This window comes from Notolepis coatsorum, assembly GCF_963971535.1.
Source record: "Notolepis coatsorum genome assembly, chromosome: 7".
Classification (NCBI taxonomy): Eukaryota; Metazoa; Chordata; class Actinopteri; order Aulopiformes; family Paralepididae; genus Notolepis; species Notolepis coatsorum.
In genome coordinates, this window is record NC_140171.1 from 127455300 (window position 1) to 127479066 (window position 23767).

Genomic DNA, 23767 nt, shown 5'->3' on the forward strand with positions numbered 1-23767 from the left:
AATCTCTTCAGTTTTCTGCTCACATTCACAGACCAGACATGCATGCAGATTGGCCCAAATTGTACACAGTGAGAAAGAGACAACTCACTCCAGTCCATATACATCTTTTAGTTTGCATTTTTAGAAACTGGTCGGGCACCAATGAGAGCTTGTGCCATTACAACAGGGTTGGGAGAGATTCATGGGGAAGTTGAAGTGAGAGAATAACAACTTAAGCCTCATGCCTTATGGGACTAATAATCAGTCAAACCTGTTGTGACTGACATATGAAGAATTTGCAAATGTGTAGCACAAGTTGAAAATGTGTTTCATTTACAACTTCTTTTTTATCTTTCAAGTGACAACACTTTTGAATAAATATCGGCTCCACAGCACCTCCTCTGGCATTTCTGATGCCCTGCCAGAGGTTGGGCTTTTGAATCAGATACATAAAGTGCCTCTGTCAAAAGACGTACAAAAATCTTTTTAAAAAGAAGGTATCAAAACAATGCACTTGGGGATGGGGAGGAGGGGCAGAGGGTTTGACCTAATCTCAAACCCCACCCTCTTTTATAGATAAAGAAAAGAGGGGCGGGGCTTGAGATTGGTCAATTCTTGAATGCACAGATGAACGAGGGCCTCTTCGTATCAAAAAAAAAAAAGAGAAAAGAGATGCTGAGTTGAGAGAGGTAAGGAGGGGCGATTCGCCAGGGAGTCAACCCAGGACGAGGCTAGACTTTCCACCAGGGGGGTTCCTGCGGAGTCCTGCAGCGGGCTGGTCACCTGAGGTGGCCTCCTCCTGCTGCTCGGGAACCACCTCGGGAACCACCTCGGGAACCATCTCGGGAACCACCTCGGGAATGACCTCGGGAACGACAGCACCGTCTAAAGCAAAGGTAAAGACGTGGAAGACACACAAGTCGATTCTTCTCCTGAAAGAATGGGGGAATACACTTCACACTTCGATGCATTTGTGTTGTTTAAACCCTTTGGGTGCCGTTCACGAGAATCTTCGTTTCTGTGGCCCAGCGGTTGAGTGCCGGAAACGAACATTCTCGTTTCTGTGTAGTTTTTCCTTTTTTTCGATATTAATATCCTATTCCATGTCACAGAGCTGTATTTTGGCTGGAAAAAGCATATTGGGACTCCGAAGGTGCAGTACCGGCCAGATCCTGGTAGTGGCACTGTCTCGAGAATGCCGTAACCCCTGTTGCAGACGCCTGTACGTTAATGCCAAGCAAGCAGTGCAAAAATGCTTCCGCATTCGTCACCGCACTAGCGTGCGGTAAAGCGCCCTTCTTTTCAGACAAATGCTACCGTGCGTGCACCGGCGGCGGCGTGCTCGCTCAGGTGCGTGCGTGCGCCGGCGTGCTCGCGCGAGGTGCCCGCGCATGCGACACGAGCGGAGCTCAATATATATAAGTCACCGCCCCTTATTCAGTATCTAGCAAATAGCTCAATTGGCAAGGACACATGGCTGTGGATCCTATGGCTTGTTTGCTGGCGAGTTCGAATCCCATCGAAAATATTTTTTAACGTGATTTTTTTTTAACGTGTATTCTTTCGCCGATTAAGGTTAGGCATTGTTTCGGAGTTGGTTAAGGTTAGAACGGTTAAGTTTAGGCGCTGTTAAGGAGCTGGTTAAGGTTAGAGTTTGTCAAAGAGAATGGCAATATAATAAGGTTAAGGTTAAGGTTAGGCATTGTTTCGGAGTTGGTTAAGGTTAGAACGGTTAAGTTTAGGCGTTGTTAAGGAGCTGGTTAAGGTTAGAGTTTGTCAAAGAGAATGGCAATAGACAGCCTATTTCCGCGCGACCTGGGCGCTGGGCGGCGGAAAATGAAAGGCGCATTACTGCATGCCACTACGGTAAATTTTTGCACTGCTTGCTTGGCATAAAGCTACACGCGTTGCAGACCTGGTGTCACACTGGACTTTTCTGTTAGCCTGAAGCGAGGGCTTCACCAGATCGCATGGAATACTTTTTGGAACGCCGGATTCATTATGCTGTATAGCGTTATGGTGTGTGCCAAATGGACTTATGATCTACCAGATGGCGATCAAATAATTGGAAAATTCTTTTTGGAATCCAACCGGCCAAAGGTAAGAGCAATTTGACGTCAATTTCAGCTTGATCGTGCAAGGATTTCATAGCCATACCCCAGTTCAGTGTATGTTGTGGTAATAACGAATGCCGTTATTGGCAATCAATTAATCACAAACGACCCCCCCCCCCCCCCCGCCCCCCCTTTCAAATGTTTTCACTTTCAGATAAATACTATTGTCTATATTTTTTGTATGCTTCCTTCCACTGCTGAATCAATTTACCTGTCATGAGCCACTGCAATTCTGAAAGTAGAATGAGTACGTTTTTCCCCGGTTTGAGTAAAGTATCTTCAAACTGACCAATCCATCACTTAACTCAAACTGGTGTGAATTAGTGGTGGTAAATCCGGTTAATTTGATGGACTCTGGTTAGTGTGAGTCACTCACTAAAGTGATCCGGTTCACGTGAGTCACTTGAGTCACTCCTGTCCTCCTCCTCCACGAATCTGAGTCTGAGGTACTTCCGGTGGGACCGCTAACTGGAGATCGCTAACCTGAATCTTTGAACGCATCTGAGTCTCTGAGAGTCCACGGTCTTTCCGTTTCAGAATCAGATGAAATATTAACTAAATTAAGATAGAAGGACAATAGAATAGAATATAATTATGAAATAAGAATAGGCCAGGGCTGTACAACTTTAAAATAAAAAGGTGGAATAAAATAAAATGGGATATAAACTAAATTAAATAGAAGCACAATATAATATAGTATAGTTCGTTATAAGTTAAAAAAGAAAAAAAAAGGCCAGGGCTGTACAACTGTGCAAGATGTGGTCAAGTATATACACTAATTAGAATAAAAATAACAATACAGTGGGATGAGATATATAGCAGGGCATTTTGTGTGTGTGTACTTAGCAGGCAGCACTGCAGCAGCCAGCCAGTCAGAGACAGTCAGAGACAGTCAGAGGACTCATAGGATCCGGGTTAATGGAGACCTCGGACTGATTCCTGATTCAGTACAAAGATTCTGATCTTTAACCCGGATGAGTCAGGAACCGCCCAGCACTAGTGTGAATACCTATTAGGTGCATGATAGTTTAACTAGTCTTTTTTAGATACACCTCCCTACAGCTTCGTTATATGGAGCGAGGGTCTTGTTCTTTAGGGAAGACACAACCAAAACACACAGACACAGACACACAGACACACACAAAAGTCCTTACTTGCATTACCCAAGTCATTGTCACCATCCTGAGGAGACAATGAAGAAAGAGAGATGGTTATCAGAATAATGTGGATGCAAAACAATGTCCAGCAGAATATTACACAACAGTGGTTCACTTTTGGTAACCTGGTAACTTATGCTGCACACCTTTCCCTGATAATTATATGAAAGATAGATAATCATCGTTTCCCCCTAGTCAACTCATCTTCCCCACTGGGGAATTTCAGCTACTGTATACTGCAGGCTATTTTTTAGTAGCCTATATATACACAGGTACACAGGTACACATAAATAGAGATAAGTGGGTGCGCACTTCTTTCGGGGCCCGTATATATATATGTGTGTGTATATATATAAATATACTGTATTAGGGTGGTCCTTCGTGAGAGGTACATTTTCAAATAAATTTATTTTAAGCTCCAACCACCGGAATTCGTTATAATAGTCAAGAAAACTCTCCTGGTGAATTTCATTCAAATTCCAACAACATTTACCCCTCCCTCATCAACCTTGAAGTTTAGCCTCAGTTGCAGTAGCTCGCGATGCTGATGTCATTGTTGGGACTTGCAGCGTGCCGCTTACAGATTTGATTTGATTTTGGAGCCATCTAGTGGCGAAGTTCAGATAAAGCCATTGCTGTAATTTAAGTTAGAAGAAGGTGGATGTCCAAAGCCATCTACTCACTTAAGTCATTCAGGGCCATACCCGAGATAAGTCGGGTTATCTCGCCAGCGGTTGAGCGCCATACCCGAGATTTCTCAGGTTTTGATCCTTTGATATTTTTCCTTTGATCCCTGTTCTAAACCATCATCCGGATCATTCTATGTGTCCCTGGCTCGTTTGCCTACATTGGAATTATATGCTCATCTTCCAGGAATTAGCCCGGATCACTCTGAAACTATACAATATTCATTCACCACGGGATAACACGCGAACGTATACATGAAAACATTTACTCTTTTTTACATGTTGGACGAGAGATAGTGACTGTCAAATGAGCCATAGTATTGTCTCCATAGATATAATATAGAATATAGATATAGCTCTGCAAACATCGTGACGCACAGTGAAAATGCCTATCTTTTAAAGCGTGGCCCATTGACTACAGGGATGGGGATAATAGCTGGCGCTGAATGAGTTAAGGGCTGAGATATGTAAATAACTTGTTATCTTTAGTGGGATCTCAGAATTTCACCACTAAGACCAACTTTTAGCACTAGGAGGCTTTGTGAATACGGGCCCAGGGCTTTACCATAGCAGGCCTGTCTGCAGAGTGTTTGGCTGTGTGGTGTCCTGCTCTTCTCAATGGGGCTGAGGACTCACCACACAGGACCCCCGTAGGTTTCCCACCTGGGAAAACAAGGAAAGACACAGATCAGGGAAAGAATTTCATTCAGGTGCAGGTAGTATAAGGAGATGCATGTATCCATGGTAGGCCTGTCCCCGACTAAGGATTTGTATAGTCGACTTTGATTGGCCAAAATTTGCCGACTAATCCCCCCCATCAGACATTAACACTTTGATTGCCACGCATTATGCCCATCATTATACCCAGTCTGCCACCGCTGTAAGCCTATGGAGATGTTTACCTTCTTTGCAGGGCTATAACTTTTTAAATATTATAGCTATATTGACATTACTATGGCCCATTCAACATCGGGTATCTATCGTTCCGGATGTGGGAACGTTATATTTTTTCATTCATACATTGTTGTGTTAATACCGTCGAGAATATAAGTATGTTTTTAAGCTTTTCTGCTGTAATTCCAAAAAACGCAAGTTATAGGCCCTGAAGCATATGATAGATTATCGATTGGCGTTTCTTTCCTATACACGCTATATTAAAAAATTCAAATGTATATGATCGGTATACATTATGCTTCATCATGCGTGAAGAAAAGTGGGGGGGGGTCGTTTATAATTCCTTGATCGCTTTATTTAGTATGGGTTGATGTTGACCAGATGGATTGCAAACAAAGAAATGGACAATCAAGCTGAAAATAACGTTATATTCCTCTTACCGTTCGCCGATGAGACTGGAGGAAAAATATTCCAATTATTTGACGTCAATCTGCTAGATCCATTTCCCGTTTGTATGACGCAATAAACGCCGAAATCATATATATTATTGCGCTTCGAAAGCGATCCCAATGCACTCGATTGTGTCTCTTGATCCACGTAACAAGATACTGCTGGAGGGATTTCCTCGATGCACTAGCGCCACTTCCGGTTTGGTGTGGAGTGTAACTCGCCCGATCATCCACCAGGCGGCGGTATTGAGGCGTTGCAATATCAGACAGGGTGCCGCTGCAGTTGAGGCTGGATGAATTATGAATGCATGGCGAAATTTTTTTATATTGATCCCAACAACGAATTACGCCGTTGTTGGCGTTCAACGCATGGCGGGCAATAACGATTTACGCCGTTGTTGGCGACCAATGTGTTAAGCACCCCCCACAGCCCAAATGGAATGATCAAAAAAAATCATATATATTTTTTTTTTGCATTTGACTGAGAGGTTGGCAGTCGACTACATCATTTTTTTATTACAAATGTGCAACTTTCAAAGAGTACAGTCCATTATCATGGGAAAGTATTTAGCTTGTGTCACCTGTTTGACTATCTCATCACTTATTTTGTCTCCAATCAGTGCTATGATTTCATAGATGGTTAGGTCAGTGTTGCATAGTGTCATTGAGCATCCTGATGGCCGGCCCAGGAGTTCAAAACTTTTAATCCCTATCTGATCGGATCAGATTTGGATTAATTCCTTTCAACTCACTATGAATTGAAAATGGGGGACCCTGATGTAAACAAGACGAAAGTCTTTCTCTGGTCTGCATCCCCTTAACAATTGTGTGTATTGAGCTGTACTGTACTGTACTGTACCCATTCTGCAATCTGTTAATTAAAATGTTCAATCAATCAATCAATCAATCAATCAATCAATAGGGATTACAAGTTTGAACTCCTGGGCCCTGGGGATAGAAGCGGGATCCCAAGTCATCAGACTAACAAAGGCAGGGCTGCTCTCAGACTAGGGGTGGGTTACATTGCTTTCTGGGTAAAGTAGTCATTATGCATAGCAAGAGAAATGGCTCCGGTTTGTTTGAAGCCCTGTAGCTCAGGAATGAGTAGTGTGTTATCAGTACGTTTCATAAAACAGATTGAAAATAATCCGCCTGATTTGTACAAAACATTTTTTTTGAAGACCCTTCTAAAGGACCCAGAGTCTGTGCCTGGTCAGTGGTCACATATTGTGTTTTTCTTTTTACATTGTTTGTATCAATGGAGTTACCCTTTCAGTTATGAGTTTTTGGGGAATGTGTTAGGCCTTCAATCATTCATTGTATCTTCAATGTTGAATATTCATTTTAGATTTTCTTTATGCTTTGTTTTCTTTCCTTCTTATTTTAATTGTATTAATAATTACATTCTGTATTTATATTCTATTGTATTATTTTCTTATGGTGATGACCCAGGAAGACTAGCTGTAACTGAGGGGTACAATTCCCTGACTGTATTATATAAGTATGGTATCATTAAACCACTACTGTCTTATGTACATTACTACTGGCCATACAGTACACAGGTATCTTAGATGAACACTTCCCACAATGACACGGTTCCACACAAAACTGGGTTTAAGAATATTTATTAGCAGCAATGATACTATATATAACAATACTTTACGTAGGGTGCGCTTATAAGGCAAAAGAATGTGCGTAAGCAAATCAATAACGTATGTCCATTCTCATATTACGCAGGAGATAATGAATACAACCTGAATCTTAGGAATTATATCTATGGTACTCTAGTAAGGCAGCGGGAGATACTGGTAGGGTCCCTCCGGTTGTAGGCCAGCAAGGGGAGAGGATTTGTCGGTAGTAGAGTCTGGGTCAACGATGAATAGAGAGACTCCAAGTACAGGAGACGGTGCAATAATCTCTTGATCCGCAGACGAATAACAGCTGTTCTCCGTGGCATGCAGCTCCGCATGGAAGAAAGCTAGCCAGCCTCAGGCTTCTGAGAGGCGGGCTCGACGTTGCTCCTCACAGGGTAAATCCCACACAATTGTGGGTATAGGCGATTCTCCGCTCCATCAATTACAGGACCAAAGCAAATATAATCCAGCCGAAAAGGGCTATGTAGTCGTCGGGTAGATTATCCAGTGTACATGTCCACACGGTCCTCGTCTAGGGCTCCTCGGGTGAAAGCGCCAGGGTAAGCAGCCCAGCCTGGATAAGCACACTAGCTGGTACGAGGAAACGTTGGTGATGCTGGTCACTGTAGAACGGTAGCCGCACGATACACTATACATAAATAGACTATTACTGAATTAATAGAATAGGTCGAACTCGACGGTACAGCGTTAAACTCTGATACTTCAGTTATTAATTCGCACGCGGTCTCAATGCTCTATTTGGGGCCAAACAGGCCATACTTCACCGCACGTTGTATCGTGGGTGAGGCTTCAACTTATTGGGTAACTCGAACTAGGTTAACTAACTGCTGTATCCACCTGCGCCGTTTTTATACGTTAGGTGAACAAACTAGTACCAGCCTTATTCCTGTCTCGTATTCTTGCGCAGAGCCGTTCATGTGCAGGCATGTCTTTGGCGGTGACTTTGAACTCGGCATTGGGGGTATGGCCGTGGCGCCTAGGGGACCGCTGTCCAATAGGAGAACGAAATATTATGGTCTGTACTAGGTTAAAGGGATATTCCGTGTATATGTACAAAGAATACACAAGGGATATCAGACGATATACAAATATTATGCAATATATATCAATCAATAAATATATATATTCGGTTTAATCTGATCCTTCGTAACAGCCGCCTCCTAATTAGTCCCACCTAATTAGATAAGCAGAGGCAGATTAACCGCACTGTCCACTACTCAATGTCTGTTGTGAGGGTAGGGCAGTTCACAAAGTCAGGGGGTCATGGTCGTCATCAATAGTGTCGGGGAGCCTTGGCAACTCTATCAGCCTCGCCACGGGCCGGGTGTATGTCCGCCCTTGGACGAGCACTTCTGCCGCTCTGACCTTTCCGTCGGCACCAGTGGTCACTTTGCTTACGCGGCCGGCCGGCCACGCAGCTCGGGGTAGTGACTGGTCTATGATCATGACGACTGGACGGGATGAAGGGGGGTTTAGGAGGAAGCGGGCCTGAGACTGCTTTGATCTGTGCTTGGCTGTGCCTCCTCCTCCTCCGTCTGTTTCTCTTGTTTGCTCTGTACCCCGTCTGAGGAGGGGCCGGTTCTGGCCGCCCCGTCAAGGAGTCGCTTGGGGTGCTGGGTTCGAGGTCAGCTACGTCTGGAGCGCAGCTGAGGGGGGTGGAGTTCCGAACTCCCTCTTGTGCCCACGGTTCTCTCACAGGCCTCTCGCTTAATGTCAATAGCCTCTCAACGGGCTGTACGAGGGAGTGGCCGGTGTCGCTCGCCTTTGTGTGTAGGCAGCGTGTAGACGTGGGTTGACTGTCAAGTCCCTAGAGGGGGCCCTGGAGAGTCCACCCCAGTCGGGTCTGAACCGCGACTGGGCATCCTTTGGGTCCGATGTGGGCCGCCTCAATTGGGAGAATGAGGTCCGCGTGGTCGGAGCCGATGAGCAGGGTCGGTGTGGCGCCGTCGATAAGCGGTATAGGTAGTTGATGTAGGTGCACATACTTCGCCATCAGCTGTGGGATGGGGTAGGTGTACTGGGACAGGCCTATGTCGTGGCTGGTGAAGACGTTGGTAATACTATACTGCTTCTCGGGCTGGTCCACCGCTGCTATCTTGAAGGAGACCTTCTCACCTTTTATGGTCTTCTGGTCCCTTCTGATGGTGCGTATTGTCATGGTACCTTTGGCACCCTGCAGGCCCAACTGGGCTGCTGCGGAAGCGAGGAGGAGAGTCTTTTCAGACCCATCGTCCAGGACGGCGTAAGTGTCCAGGACCTTGTCCTCGTAGCTCAGGAGCACTCTGACCACTTTGATGAGCACTCAAGCGGCACGCAGCTGCCATGTGGCTGCGCGCGCAGCGGAAGCAGCGGCGGTGGTCCTTGATCCACTGACTCACCTCATCCGTGGTCAGCTTCTTGAAATCGTCGCATTGATACAGCCGATGTTCCCCTTCACAGTACTGGCATTCAATCTTCCACTCTTCTTTCGTCGAGGGGGTGTCGTGGTTCTTGTGCTGCGGTACTGATTCGGCTTGGTGCATAACGGTCACCGACCGGCGGTTATCATTTAATCCCTGAGGTCCTGGTCTCCATACGAACGTGTCCAGTCGTAAGCTGCTGACCTCCCTGGCGAGGAACTCAGACAGGTCTAGGAGGGATGCCTCTGGGCCGTTGGGGTCACGGTGGTCTCTCTGCCGCCGAAAGCGCTCTTGTCGGGCGGGAGGGAGCTTCTCTAATATCCTCTCTACATTAGAGTTAGCGTACAGTTCATAGATCCCTTTTTCCTTTTGGGACCCCAGCATCCCTACCAGGGACTGTACCTTGATAGAGAGGTCATCTAATGCTCTGTTCAGGGGAGGAAATTAGGCCACTTTACTCGCCAATTGCGAGTATTTTTTACGTTTGGCGAGTAATTCATGAAGAGCACTCGCCAGTCTGGCGAGTACTAGTAATTACAAAACAAAACAAAAAAATCATTCTGCAATCTGATGATTCACTCACTGGCACAAACCGAACTCTGACTCCCCCCTTGATTCCTCCCATTTGCGCCACATAATAATCAGACCATAACCAATGAACATCATCGTTGTACAGATGCGCTCTAAGCTCCTCCAATGAACACTCGTTTTCTAGAAGATGCCGCCCATCTAGGGGAAGTGGACAGACCACTGCGCGCGCAGACCTACAAACTCCTGCCACCGGCAGCCGGCTTGACAACGTAGACAAACTTACAAAAACACATCAGTGGATGAAAATAATTGCATGTAGAGTCGTCGCTTTCGGATATCAGTGCGGTCTGACATGGGGGCGAACAACAGCACGCGACGCGTCTCCTTCGAGTCGGATGAGAATGACAAGTCAACCAGCATTAGCCGGCTAGCTACCTAGCATGTAACAAGCTACCATAACGCGCATTCAACATAGTGGACGACTATACTGAGCGGCGTTGCTTAAATGCAGCCGAGTGACATTTTATTATTACCGGGTTTCCCCCCATATCACCACTCGCCCATATGCCCTTCACAACGGTGATGTTGTCATATTTGGCATTCAGAATACACCTGCTGAACCCCTAGCGTTGTCGATTCGGTTCCAATGTATTGTCATCTTACAGCACAAGTACAGTACAACCAGAATACATTTGGCATACAACCAGAGTGCAAATGTAACAAGTCAAGTTCAAGTTGTTTTATTTAGCTATTACATTACAGTGAAATGCTTGGTTCTTTCACTGTCCAACTCAGCCCAACCTAAACCAGCCCAACCCAGTATTGATTGATTGATTGAAAACTTTATTAACAGATTGCAGAATGGGTACAATACAGTACAGCTCAATACACACAATTGTTAAGGGGATGCAGACCACAGAAGGACTTTAGTCTTGTTTACATCAGGGTCCCCCATTTCAGTCCTGTTTGCTTAATGCCTTGTCCACTTCCTCCACACTCCAATATGCCCTTCAACCCTGCTCCTGTCAAACCTGCTCTTTCCATTCCCTCCATCATGTCCCCCCTTTCTGATGAATATTTCCTGCACTTAAGAGTCAGACACACATTCCTAGTAGTTGAGCTGTGATGAATGAATGAATGAAAACTTTATTTAACAGATTGCAGAATGGGTACAGTACGGCTCAATACATGCAATTGTTAAGGGGATGCAGACCAGAGAAAGACTTGTCTTGTTTACATCAGGGTCCCCCATTTTCAATTAATTTTCAATTCATCATTCAGTATAACCTAGACCAGCCCAACCCAGCATCTTTCACTGCCCAGTTCAGCCCAACCCAGTCCAGAATAGTTCCCTCTTTCATGTTAATATGTGATTTAATGATGTAATATTTTGAAGAGTAGAGACAGTGTGATTAATTTACTATGATTGAAAATCAATTTAGACAAAGACGTACAAAGAAGTAATTATCACAATTAGCGATTTTTTTTGTCTGGTAAAAAATCTGTTTGGCTGGTAAAAAAAATCAGATACCCGCCAGTTGGCTGGTAAGCCAAAAAGTTAGTTTCCTCCCCTGGCTCTGTTGTCTCTGGCTGGGGGGAGACGGTCAATGTCTCTTATCTCCTGTATCACGTAGTCCCATATGCGTCCATAACGTTGGTCGAGGGCTACTAGAGCCGCGGTGTATGGGGTAGTAAAGTTGGAATATGCCAGCGCTATATTGTGCGCTCTGGGCACCTTCAGGTTCTTGAGTAGGATAGCATACTTGTACGTTTCATCCGGTACATCGGACATCATTGTCTCTAAGCACATTCGTAGCTCTGTGTACTGTGCTCTGTTCTCGTGTGTGAAGTCCGGGAACGTCGGTGTGCCAAGGTACGATGCCATGGATGGCTGGCACATCGGTGAGCGTTGGGGGAGAGGCCTCCTGGGCGAGTCTCCCCGTGCGTGTCGTCTTGGGCTGGTACTTGGTGGGTACCGAAGCCCGGGTACCCAGGTGCTGTTCCTCGGGGCTGGCGGTGCGTCAAACTCACCCGTGGGTTGAGTCGGGGGTTTGTAGCGCAGTGCCTCGGGGCTGACGTCTGGGCTGTACTGGACCTCCTGGTCCAGAGTACGTTGCTGCTGGTCGGGGCTGTACTGGGCCTCCTGGTCCAGAGTACGTTGCTGCTGGTCAGCTTGACATTCCTCCTCTTCCTCCTCCTCTTCCTCTGCTAGGTCCTGGAGTCTTCTGTTCAGTCTCTCGGCGTGGTCCGGTTCTTCCCGGTTGCTGGGTCTCGTATGGACCGGCCGGGGAGGGGGTTCGGAGACGTGGACAGGATCCTCCTGTTGGCGGGGTCCCGGGTCGCTTGGTCAGGTAGGGAAATGTGCCCTAGACCCTTGTCGTGATGATCTCCGGGAGCTCCGTGCGGAGTGAGGGGGCGTCGCCATGGTAATCAATTTGTCCATCAGCTGCGCCTGCAGCCGGTCGCGCTCTGCCTCGCGCTGGGCATGTGCGGCTTCGCGCACTGCTTCGCGCTGGGCATTTGCGGCGTCGCGCTGCGCATTGGCGCTGGCATGGGCGGCGTCGCGCTGCGCCTCGGCGCGGCTTCTTTCAATGTTCTCTTCTGTCTGAAGGCGTCTGGTCTCCAGTCTTATGCGGTCGTCTTCACTCCTTTGTTGCGCCTGGAAGCGCTCTCGCTCGGTTGCAGAATGTTCGCGTTCACTGAGGGCTTGCGCTTGGAGTTGCGCGTGAAGGCGCTCTTGTTCGTCTGCAGCTTGTTCGCGCTCGCTCGTCTGTTGCGCTTGGAGTCGATCGCGTTCACCCTGAAGTCGATCGCGTTCGGTGGAGGCTGCCAGGGTGGCGATGAGTGCCTGCGCCAGCATCTTGTCCGCTTCGCTGGGGAAGACACAGGCGGAGGTGATCGGCTTCTGGCAGTGCTCATTGGAGATCCGTTCTCCTGTCGCGCTCCGAGGAGATCCATCTCCTGGGTGTGCGTCTCTTCTGGTAGTGGGTCGGGTTCCGTCCCTGGAGCGCTTTCTTTATCCTGGAGCTCTCCGGGGACTGTCCCGTTGGCGTTGTCGGGGGGTAAAGTCATGTCATGTCCCTCCTGGTCCCCCCCGTGAGCTTGGTCAGTTACGTTAGAACCCACTAGGGTCTCTACTGGCGGGGTCGCCTGGTCGTTAGGGTTTGGCATACCTTTACTATCCGCTTTAGTTACTTTATCCGTATTTAACTTCCTTTTAAAGCTAGGTATTGGACTGACAACGTAGTCCTCTAGGTGAAGAGGTGGCTGCCGTCTGTGCTCCGGGCGATCTAGTTTAGGAGAACCGTTTGTGGAGTGTTCATCATCGGCCATGTTAATATTAATATTATATTAATATTACGCTAATTACCATCTCCGGCTCGAAGGACCAATTGTAACTCGAACTAGGTTAACTAACTGCTGTATCCACCTGCGCCGTATTTATACGTTAGGTGAACAAACTAGTACCAGCCTTATTCCTGTCTCGTATTCTTGCGCAGAGCCGTTCATGTGCAGGCATGTCTTTGGCGGTGACTTTGAACTCTGCATTGGGGGTATGGCTGTGGCGCCTAGGGGACCGCTGTCCAATAGGAGAACGAAAATATTATGGTCTGTACTAGGTTAAAGGGATATTCCGTGTATATGTACAAAGAATACACAAGGGATATCAGACGATATACAAATATTATGCAATATATATCAATCAATAAATATATATATTCGGTTTAATCTGATCCTTCGTAACACTAGCAGTCATTCATTTGACGGCTAATGGGGATCCTAATAAAACATAAACATAGTGCTACATGTATGTATTTCTTGCGTAAGGAAACCCTACGTTTATGGCACAGTGAATAAACAAGGCTGCAGAAATGTGAAATTACATTTTAAAACTTTTATCAACAAATGTTCAGTGATTATTTATAAAAGAGACAAAAAAATATGGGGGGAACAATAATATAATATTATTTATTACATGTGTTAAGGGGAAATAATCCGAGTAAAGGTAGCACAGTGGAACGTCGTCCAACTCTCTGCGTTGGAGAAATATTCAGCAGTGCACATCATTGTCTCATCACATGATCATGAATTACAAATTATATTTCTCAAAAGAATACACTACATTTCAAATGGATTTTATGAGCCTTTGCTATCTATATAAACAACCTTTAGAGAAAAAGAATAGAGTTGATCCACTTCTGTATACCCTCTTTGGCAGTGGTGCAGTGCTGGGCAACCGCGGTCAAACGGCGTTTGGGCTTCGAAGTGCGCGCATCCTATTATTATGCAAAGTCTAGGTGATAAGTGCCTAGACTTTGCATAATAATAGGATACCGTTTGGCCTCCGCCCATATTACGACTGCACCCCTGCTCTTTGGTAGCAGGTAGCATTCTTATTTTATTTATTGTCAAAAGTATGCATAATGTTGTGTTAATTCCACGACAAGAGATATGTAATGTTAATTACCTGAAATTATTCAGTTTTTTTTGGGGGGGAAACCCCGCATATATCGGTATCGGTTGATATCGGTATCGGAAATTAAGAGTTGGACAATATCTGTATATCGGATATCGGTAAAAAAGCCAATATCGAACATCCCTTTGTGTACTGAATAGGTTCAATTGGCTTTAGGGTCACAAAGCTTTGTTAAATCCCATACATACTTATTTATAGCAACAAACATCCAAATAGGAGCTGTGGGGTTCATATTGTTAGTGCAGCAAACTACAGGCCTCGATACGGAATATGTGCGAATAAGACGGGGTTTACCAGGCGGGTTGCTCCTTCGATGAGCGTAGAGGTCCTCGTCCTCCGCAAAGACATTGGAGGCCATTTTATCTTTCCGGACGGGGGGTTTCCCCTGATCTGTGCCAAAAGAGATGTTGGAGTCGCCTCCTGGAGGACGCAAGACCCTGAGGAGAGGGAAAGAACCACAGGAAACACGCAGTTCGTTAGCCTCATACGATAATTGCCTATGTAATTTTTCAAGATTTTTGGAAAAGAAAAAACACATTTTCCAACAAATGTGTAAGAGTTTTTAATTTATATTTAGAAAATACGTTCCACAGGCGGTCAGGTGGCGTAACGGAGATTGCGTTCGTCACCAACCCCGGAGACGCTGGATTCGCCTGTTCGAATCCAGCTCACAGCTCCGGGGTTGTCACCAGCTTGGCTGGCCGTTCACACTAATACAATTGGCAGTATTAGAGGGTGGGAGAAGCTGGCGGGGTGGGTCCGGGTCGTTGTAAACAGCGACTCCTACAGTTCGGTCGGGGCGCCTGCTAAGCGCGGATAGGATCTAAGGGCGGTAGTGTGATCCTTCCACACGTTACACGCTCTCAGTGAGAGTCCGCGCTGCCAGGTGAAAAAGAAGCGGTTGATTGGCTAGACGTGTGTCAGATGAAGCACGTGATAGCCTCCACTCTCCCAGACCGACTGTGGGGGGTAAGTGCGCAGCGACCAGGAAGGGGATTGGGAATTGGCATAACGACTAACATTGGGATGGGAGAAAATCGGAGGAAAAAGGAGGGGGAAAAAGATCAATAATAAAAAAATAAAATAAAATAAGTTCCACAAGGTGTATCAACAAGTTTGCAAAATACAAAAACACAACAACCATTGCGTAACAAAATAAGGTGACTTTTGAACTAAATATGTCGTGACTTAGGCATTTTTTCCTCTTACTTACATACATATCATACACTAGGCAGTTGTTTTACTTGCCTAGGTCATGCGATCGCCGTCTGTGTATGTAACGTTAAAAGTTAACTTTAAAAAGTCACACGAGTGAGTTAGGCAGATGGGGATTATTTTTTACGTAACAAGCGTTCTGATTGGCTGAGAGAGGACATAGGCACTAAGCAGCAGTGTGAGGAGAGTACAGTTATGCAGAAATCTCAATTTGGCAAAAATAATTACTTGGGTCATTATCGTATGAGGCTAACGAGTTAGGAAGACTGGATGAGAAGGGGACTCATGCTCAGAATGGGTTTTTTAAGTCTTGCTTGAGGAGCTCCCCAAACCCAAACCTATAGATTCAGCTCTTGTTGAGCTATAGATTCAGCTCTTGTTGAGAGGGAGGAGGTGTAACGTGTCTGGCTGTGTGACAGCAACTTGTCAGCATGAAATAACCCCACCAGGATAGCTTAGTTTAGCAAGTAGCTAATCAGACGTTGTCCCTTTTGGGATTTAGGACACACCCATTTATTATCAAAGCATATGGTTAGGCCTATGACCATACAATGACTGGTCATACGACTCTATATTCATTCAATGTACAACAAATAAATTCAGAGACATCGTTACTAGAGAATGTAACTAAACAAGTTAACATTGTACCGGACGGCAGGTAGACCGGAAGTGAAGTGAGTCACTGGCTCAAGTTAAATAAAATTAAACCTGTTGCTACATCAGGTACAAACATGGCACTAAAAAAATTAATAATAACACAAAATAATAAAAATATAATAGGCACATTAGTGGCTGTTACAGTCAGAGGGAGCCACAGCTAATTTCTCCAATTATTTTAAACGCATTTGGTAACTTGTAGAAGATGACCGAAAGACAGCCTTTAGTCGAGAAGAAAGATAAAAACAAATGCGATCGTCATCATATGATGTTCTCAAATCAGGGCGGCTACGTGGCGTAGTGGGCAAGGCGCTCGCCACGAAATCTGGAGACGCTGGGCTCGCCTGTTCGGGTGGGAGGAAATATAGAAAATGGGAGAAAAAGTGGATAAAAAAAAAATTATGTTCTCAAATCAGTGAGTAACCGTGTTTAATTATTGTGATTTCAATCATCAAAATAATCATGATTATGATTTTTGCCATAATCAATGAGTCCTACTAACTGCATTCATACTCACAGTATCTCATTCAATGTGAGTCATACCATTTTTTATATATATATTTCTTTTACTTGACCTCACTGTATGAAATGACCTATTGTGCCCTCTAGGTTTATCAATGGCTAGAGAACATGAGAACTGTTCTGAACTGACTCTGGTGCACCATGCACAAGGACCGACACATCACTCATTAATTTACTAGCACTCCATCTTATTTGTACATGCATATTTTATATTTATTGATAATCCGCTTAATCTGTTTACTTATATCACACTAAAGCCGCCTGCAGTGTAAAAAGGGCTTAAGACTCAGTATGGAGTAATTGCACATTGTATAGGGTAGACTTAGTTTTTTGCACATGGAGTTGACTTAGGATAGAATCTGTATAATATAAAGGGGGCTGTACATATGTGTTTTGTGTTATTATTATCAATAGAGTATACATATGTCTCACTTGTCCTGCTGTGACCAGTGATGGCCAGCGCAGCAGGCTCAGAAGACTGAGGAACTCCTTTCTCTGATGCTGTTTAATATTTACATCTATGATCTCCCAGACACAGCATCCAGAAGGTGCGGCTACGCGGATGATCTTGCCATCATGCTGAGAAGAACCACATGGAAGGCACTGGAAGACGGTCTTAACCAAGACATGGACATCCTAGTAGCCTATCTACGAAGATGGCGCCTACAGCTCAGCACCGACAAGACCGTTACAGCAGCATATACCATCTCTGCAACAGAGAAGCCAAGAGGGAACTGGAGGTATATATGCTGACCACAAGCCTCTGGAGTCCCAGCAAGCCCCTAAATACCTTGGCGTGCGTCTTGATCGGACACTGTCCTTCAAACAACACCTCGAAGATGTCAGGGTAAAGACAACATCCAGGGTTGCGCTGATCCGACGCCTCGCTGGTACATCGGAGTACTGTGCCCCAGTCTGGATCAGAAGCCCACATGCGAAAAAGGTCAATGCGGCTATTAACAACGCCCTCCGGATCATCACTGGATGCCTGAAGCCTACCCCTGTCTTTCTGCTGCCAGTCCTTGCAGGAATCACACCGGCTGGCCTACGAGGAGGCTGCCACTCTCACCCTAGCAAGGAAAGCAATGAAACAGGACTGGCACATCCTACATAACACCACAACAACAGCAGCACCTCTGAGCAGACTCAAGTCCTGCCACTCCTATAACAAGGCGGCACAAGAGATGCTCCGTTCCACCACTGAGGACCTGTCCAGAATTGGATGGCTGGCGGCAGAGGTGGGAGAGGGCTGGGCCAACCCGCATCCACCGCCACATCTGGGATCCAGGAGATAGCGCCACAGGAGACGATCTTCCATGCCGGAAATGGACTCTGCTGAACCGTATACGAACTGGGGTCGGTCTCTTCAAATCATCAATTAAGAAGTGGGGCCTGGTAGACAGCGCTGCATGCGAGTGTGGAGACCCTGACCAGACAGTTGAGCATATCATGACCATCTGCCCCCTATACAGACCACCCTCGGAAGCCAGCCTCTTTGACGTGGGACCAGAGACAAGGGCATGGCTACAAGGCATGGAGTTGGACCTCTGATGTTACACGAAAGAGACCTGTCCTGCTGAACCTGTTCAAGGTTGTGAAGTCTGTCAAGTTGTTTTTCAAGTGGTCAAAATGTATTTGGTAATGCACAAAATCCATGTAACTAATAGAATCAAGCCAATACTTGCCGCAGCAATCTATTATACATAATAGAGGCCTTGCACATAATGTTTGTGTAGTTTTGTCTTCCAACTAGGGGTGGGTGATAGTATACTTGATATATCGCGGCTTGTTCTACATGAGATGTAGTAAATTACTATATCGTGAACATCGAGTATATATATATATGTAGTCACGTCAGATTCTTGCTTTAGCGCAGCGCTTTCCTCTCTCCCTCTCAGACACAGAAAAAAAACTCACACACTCGCCCAACTTACGCCACGTACACGCACATACACGCATGCACACAGACACACCCAGAGACAGAGAGGCGGTGCCAAGGCAGCGTGCATGTTTGTTTGGAGGAAACAGGGAAAGAGGATATGAGAGCGTGAGAGAAGTGAAGAGAGTTTAGCGAGTTTAAATGTTAGCCCTACGTGTTTTATTCAGAAACGGCAATGGAATATTGAGGCGCCAAGGCGGACGAACTGGTTCCAAAAAATAGTAGCCTTGCAACTACTAAACATTAGCATTATTTGTTTGCAGCGAGAACAAAGTGCAATACACAAAAGAAGATACATTCACAGTGTATTCTGCCTCATTTATTGATGAAACAAAACCAACAGCAATTGATTGATTGATTGAAAATGTTATTAATAACAGATTGCAGAATGGGTACAGTACAGTACAGCTCAATACACACAATTGTTAAGGGGATGCAGACCAGAGAAAGACTTTCGTCTTGTTTACATCAGGGTCCCCCATTTTCAATTCATCATACAACACAATTTGCCACCAAGAACAAAGAGTTTAGTCTCACAAAAAGATTGCTAATTTTGTTAAGCTTATGTGCTAATGTGACTGGGATTTCCCATTATAACCGTCAGCATTGCGGCTAGCCTACATTAGCTAATAAGGCACTGGTTTCATAGCTGCATCAGCTAGCTTCGAAATCATGTGTGTGTCATGTTGAAGATGATGTCATGGCGCCCTCGCTATAAAAACCTTAACTAATGTTAGCTGCTAACTCTAACTAAGCTAACCTGCTAATGCTACCTTCTGTAAGCTTTCCCTGGGAACGCTCAGATACATCCAATAGTGAGGGAAGGGGGGGGGGGGCTGACAGTCTCTCTCTCTCCTGAACTTATTTAATTCAAAAGGAAGATATTGATGGACAGTAGCTATAGTATATAGGCTAGCTCAGCAACAGAATAATCTTTGTGCGAACTGGAAAAATAATTTAGGAGCACAGTGTGCAAGTAATAGCTTTGCGTAGTTGGCGTGTCAACGCGTAATTGTCATTTCATATTAGACACAGAGCAGCGCGGACCTTCAATTTTAGAAGCTATGACATCTAGCTATTCAGCCCTGCGTTCGACAGCTCTGTGACCATTTCTCTCGGGAGTCACGCTGTTTCTATGTGTTATGAACAGCATCCTCACCATTCCTGTATGCCTGAACGCTCAGAGGAATCCAATAGTGAGGGAAGGGGGGGTGGAATCTCTCTCTCTCTCCCCCTCCCTCTCCACCCCCCCTCTCTCTCTATCTCTGCTAACAATCCTTGAACCTATTTCATTCAAAAGGAAGATATTTATGGACATTAGCTATAGTATATAGCTCAGCAGCTGTAACAGAATAATTTTATAATTTTTTATTTAAAATATGAATTAAAATTATAATTAATTAAAGAATTGTTCTGTCATCTAATAATATATTCCATTACCTTTCTTATCGGTATCGAAGTCAAAATGTTGGTATCGTGACAACACTACAACAACACATACAAAAAAAAAACGATATCCTTTGCGTCTAGTATAGGCATGGGTCAATGTGTGATTTTGGTGGTATGTGCTATTGCACAGATGTTTGTCCCTTAGTATGCACATACACACACACACACGCACAGTATAATATGCATGTAATAAATAGTTTGTTAATAAACTCTGCGTTACTTGAAACATTTTCAATGTGCTCCTACATGTCTTTGTGTGCTCCTAAATATTTTTCTCATTTAGGAGCCCATGTGCTCCTTGGGAAAAAAGTTAGCGTAGAGCCCTGCAATGGTTGCTATAAATGTTATTATCTAGTAAACAAGTCACATGTAGAACAGTAATATCTTGCTTTTCCAGTGTTTTACCTACTCCACCACTGCACGGTAATTAGGCATTTTCTTTTGAAAGTGATTACCAATGGTTACAGGCAGTGTGCGAACCATACCATTATTTTCGGGGGAGCTCCCGGGTGTGGGGGGGGGGGGAAAAAAAAAAAAAAAAAAAAAAAAAAAAAAAAGCTCAGAGCGCTTTTTCCTGGGTCTCGCGACTGCCGCAAAAACGCGAGGCGCGGCGCTGGGAAAAGGAACGCGCCGGCAGCATCTGTGGCATGATAGAAATGAATGACAGACAGGAGCTGACAACTCATAAAACGTCCCCGGTCGACACGGGCCCTATTAGGCTATAGGTATGAGCAGAGTCATAGAATATGACTCTGGGTATGAGTAACGTTACAGAACCACACATAGTCCACACCACACAGGTCTGCAGGCATGATGGAGACGCACATATTAAAATACACATGCTCAGATTAACCCCTCTGATCCAACACTAAAATGCACACACAACAGTCCTATTTACACATAAACACACGGATGAACCAATACCGAACAACAAGTCCACGACCAAACACATCGAGTCTAACATTATTATAGTAGTAGGCAAATGCAACATTATCGCCACCGACCTGATGGTGAAGATTTGCCCAATTCTCAAAATCTGCATGTGACAGAAGTAGTCCCCGCAGCAGGCTGCTTCGCATTCTTCTTTGATATTTCATTTAACTTTCGACATTACGCTTGTTTGATGAAGTTTGATTTGTGCCTGCAGGCTGCAGCGCCGCCACGCTCCGAATGGTAAACGCAAGAATAGCATGTTGCCATCTATTACGAGTAGGGTATATCTGCAGTGCCGATATAGGGTATATCTGCAGTGCATATTTATGCTATTGTCTATTACAGTGAATTAGTGCGCAAATCATTAATGATACATCAAAATAGCATAATTTTATTATTATACACGATGATGATACAGATAATTACAGAAAAATGAGAAATGCATGGCAAAAATAGCATTTATTTTCAGTAATTTAGAGACCCCCCAAAAATTCACAAATCATGTTTTCAGGGGAGCTGATGTCTGATCTAGGGGAGCCATGGCTGCCCCAGCTCCCCCATGATTCGCACCCTGGTTACAGGCAGCCATACTGTAAGAAAGAAAACAACTACACAGACCATGCAAGGCCTCTATTGAGCTGAAGAATGCCCATGATAGGTTTCCTTAAATGAAGAGTTCACAATTGTATCCAATATGAAGAACAGCATAGATTGTGTTGAGGAAGATTGATTGACAAGAGTAAGTAGGAAATAGGCCTAGTGTTCCAAAATTGTGAACTACCTCTTAAATAATGTCCCAAGCCCTTACACACACACACTAAACTTTACAAATCTGAATAGACGCAAATCAAAACAATGTTTGCTACATATTTATGACTAGAGAAAAGTAGCCACACTAAGCTGCAACTCAAATGTCTCTGCAGGGTGCAGGTATAACACTTCTAGGTGGCACTACTGTTGACCTTGTATCCCCCCCTGAAGATCCCCTAGCCCAGAGAGTATGTAGGTTTCAGGTTAGAGTCGATGGATATACCCTTTCAGTGGAATGTAAAGCACAAGCTACCCAATTTAAGAAAGGAGAGTAACTGTACTGTATTGTATTATTTGACCAGATTAAACCAAAATGAGGCTAATATCCAGGTCTATTTTCAGAATGCACACTTGTTTGATGTTAGTTAGTGGCAACTGAAATACTCTATATTATTAAATTATTATTACTATTTGTATTTGTATTATATTTCTGCCTGTACCCCCCCCCCCCCCTGCTGCTATGACACTTGCATTACCCCCAAAGGGATTAATAAAGGAACACTTGACACTTGAATTCAGATGTACAGCCTAACTGCCTATGAACTGCAATATGATCATTTTATTTGATTAGTCCATGTTCCAGTAATGGTAAGAAATGGGGGCCAGTTGACAGGAGTCTCGATCAAGCTCATTGTCACCAAAAACTGGATTATTAGCTGATTACCACGAACGTGTTTTAAAGGAAACGTCTAGTAGTTCTGTAGCTCCATCGTCGATGTTACATCAATGGCCCCACCCAACCATAATAACATTTTAGCTGATGCATGCTGGCTAGCGACATGACACATCCGAGCAATGAGCATCTCATCGTGCTTCTAACGAGTTCTCAAACGGAAGAATAAAGGGGGGAAATGCTGAAAGCTATGAAGATGGCATATGCATCATGCACACAGCCACAAGCCAAGCTGGTAAAGCTGCACTATCCTGCAGCAGAACTGTAGCTACTATAGCTACAGACATATAGCTACAGACAGGGGAATGGTCCTTATTGACAAAAGGGGGAGAGGTGTGGTAGTTGGCTATAGTAGCTGTATAACCTATCATCTAAAAACGTTATTGGTCTCAAAACATCAAAACAAAAACGTAAGGGTTGACGTTGTAGTAGACGCAAGACTAATCAAATGCGCACTATTATTATGATCATCATCAACATTATTATTATTGTTTTTATTTCACATAACGTGTGTGGCTGGCAGTGGCTAGCATACCTGGAACTGCTTTTGGAACCGGGCTCCATCCCTTTAAATGTTGTTGTCGTCGTCATTTTCGCTAAGGGCTTTGTAAAAGATTAATCAACTTGATGATGAGGTCAAACATTCGTCGCTAACTAGACTTTTCTCAGCAGGATCTCACCACCTCGTCATCATCTACGCTGACTGGTGCGTGCAGCACTTGCTGTATGCTGTAGTAGCGAGAATCAGAGCGACCTAGAGGGGGCGTTTCGTGATTTATGGTCCCGCCTACAAATGGGCAATGTCTTCATCTGATTGGATTTGATCACAGTGGTCATACATTTCATTGGAGGATCGCTATGTCAACAACAACGGTCCTCATGTCTCTCAGCATCAGTGTTGGTAGTAGGTACCACTCATCGGTGTTTGGTATGTATGTATTGGTACCATAGCTAGATAAAAATACATTTTTCACTATTCTATTTCCATTGTTGCAACTAAAACGGAGCGCAATCACTATGAATTGAAAATGGGGGACCCTGATGCAAACAAGACGAACGTCTTTCTCTGGTCTGCATCCCCTTAACAATAATGTGTATTGAGCTGTACTGTATTGTACCCATTCTGCAATCTGTTAAATAAAGTTTTCATTCATTCATTGAATGTGAAAAACTTTCATATAAAGTCGCTTTACTTGTTTGTAGTGTTGGGCGGTAACGCCTTTTAACA

At 44.8% G+C, this 23767-nt stretch overlaps 1 protein-coding gene across 1 annotated transcript; it reads right to left on the bottom strand.

The window, feature by feature from the left end:
- Positions 1–414: 414 nt before the first annotated feature.
- Positions 415–23204, bottom strand: jpt1a (Jupiter microtubule associated homolog 1a). Its single transcript, XM_084319014.1, has 5 exons — positions 23075–23204; positions 14636–14778; positions 4502–4599; positions 3248–3275; positions 415–864 (listed from the first exon to the last, which is right to left on the bottom strand). Exons 1-5 carry the CDS (start codon positions 23128–23130, stop codon positions 695–697), a joined length of 495 nt encoding a protein of 164 aa, XP_084175140.1. The 5' UTR covers positions 23131–23204; the 3' UTR covers positions 415–694.
- Positions 23205–23767: the final 563 nt, after the last annotated feature.

Coding starts and splice junctions, on each gene's coding strand:
- jpt1a (XM_084319014.1), bottom strand. CDS start 23,130: ATGACGACGACAACAACATTTAAAGGGATGGAGCCCGGTTCCAAAAGC. Junction 14,779..23,074: donor GGTTCCAAAAGCAGTTCCAG/GTATGCTAGCCA, acceptor CCCTCTCCTCAG/GGTCTTGCGTCCTCCAGGAG. Junction 4,600..14,635: donor TCGAAGGAGCAACCCGCCTG/GTAAACCCCGTC, acceptor TTGTTTTCCCAG/GTGGGAAACCTACGGGGGTC.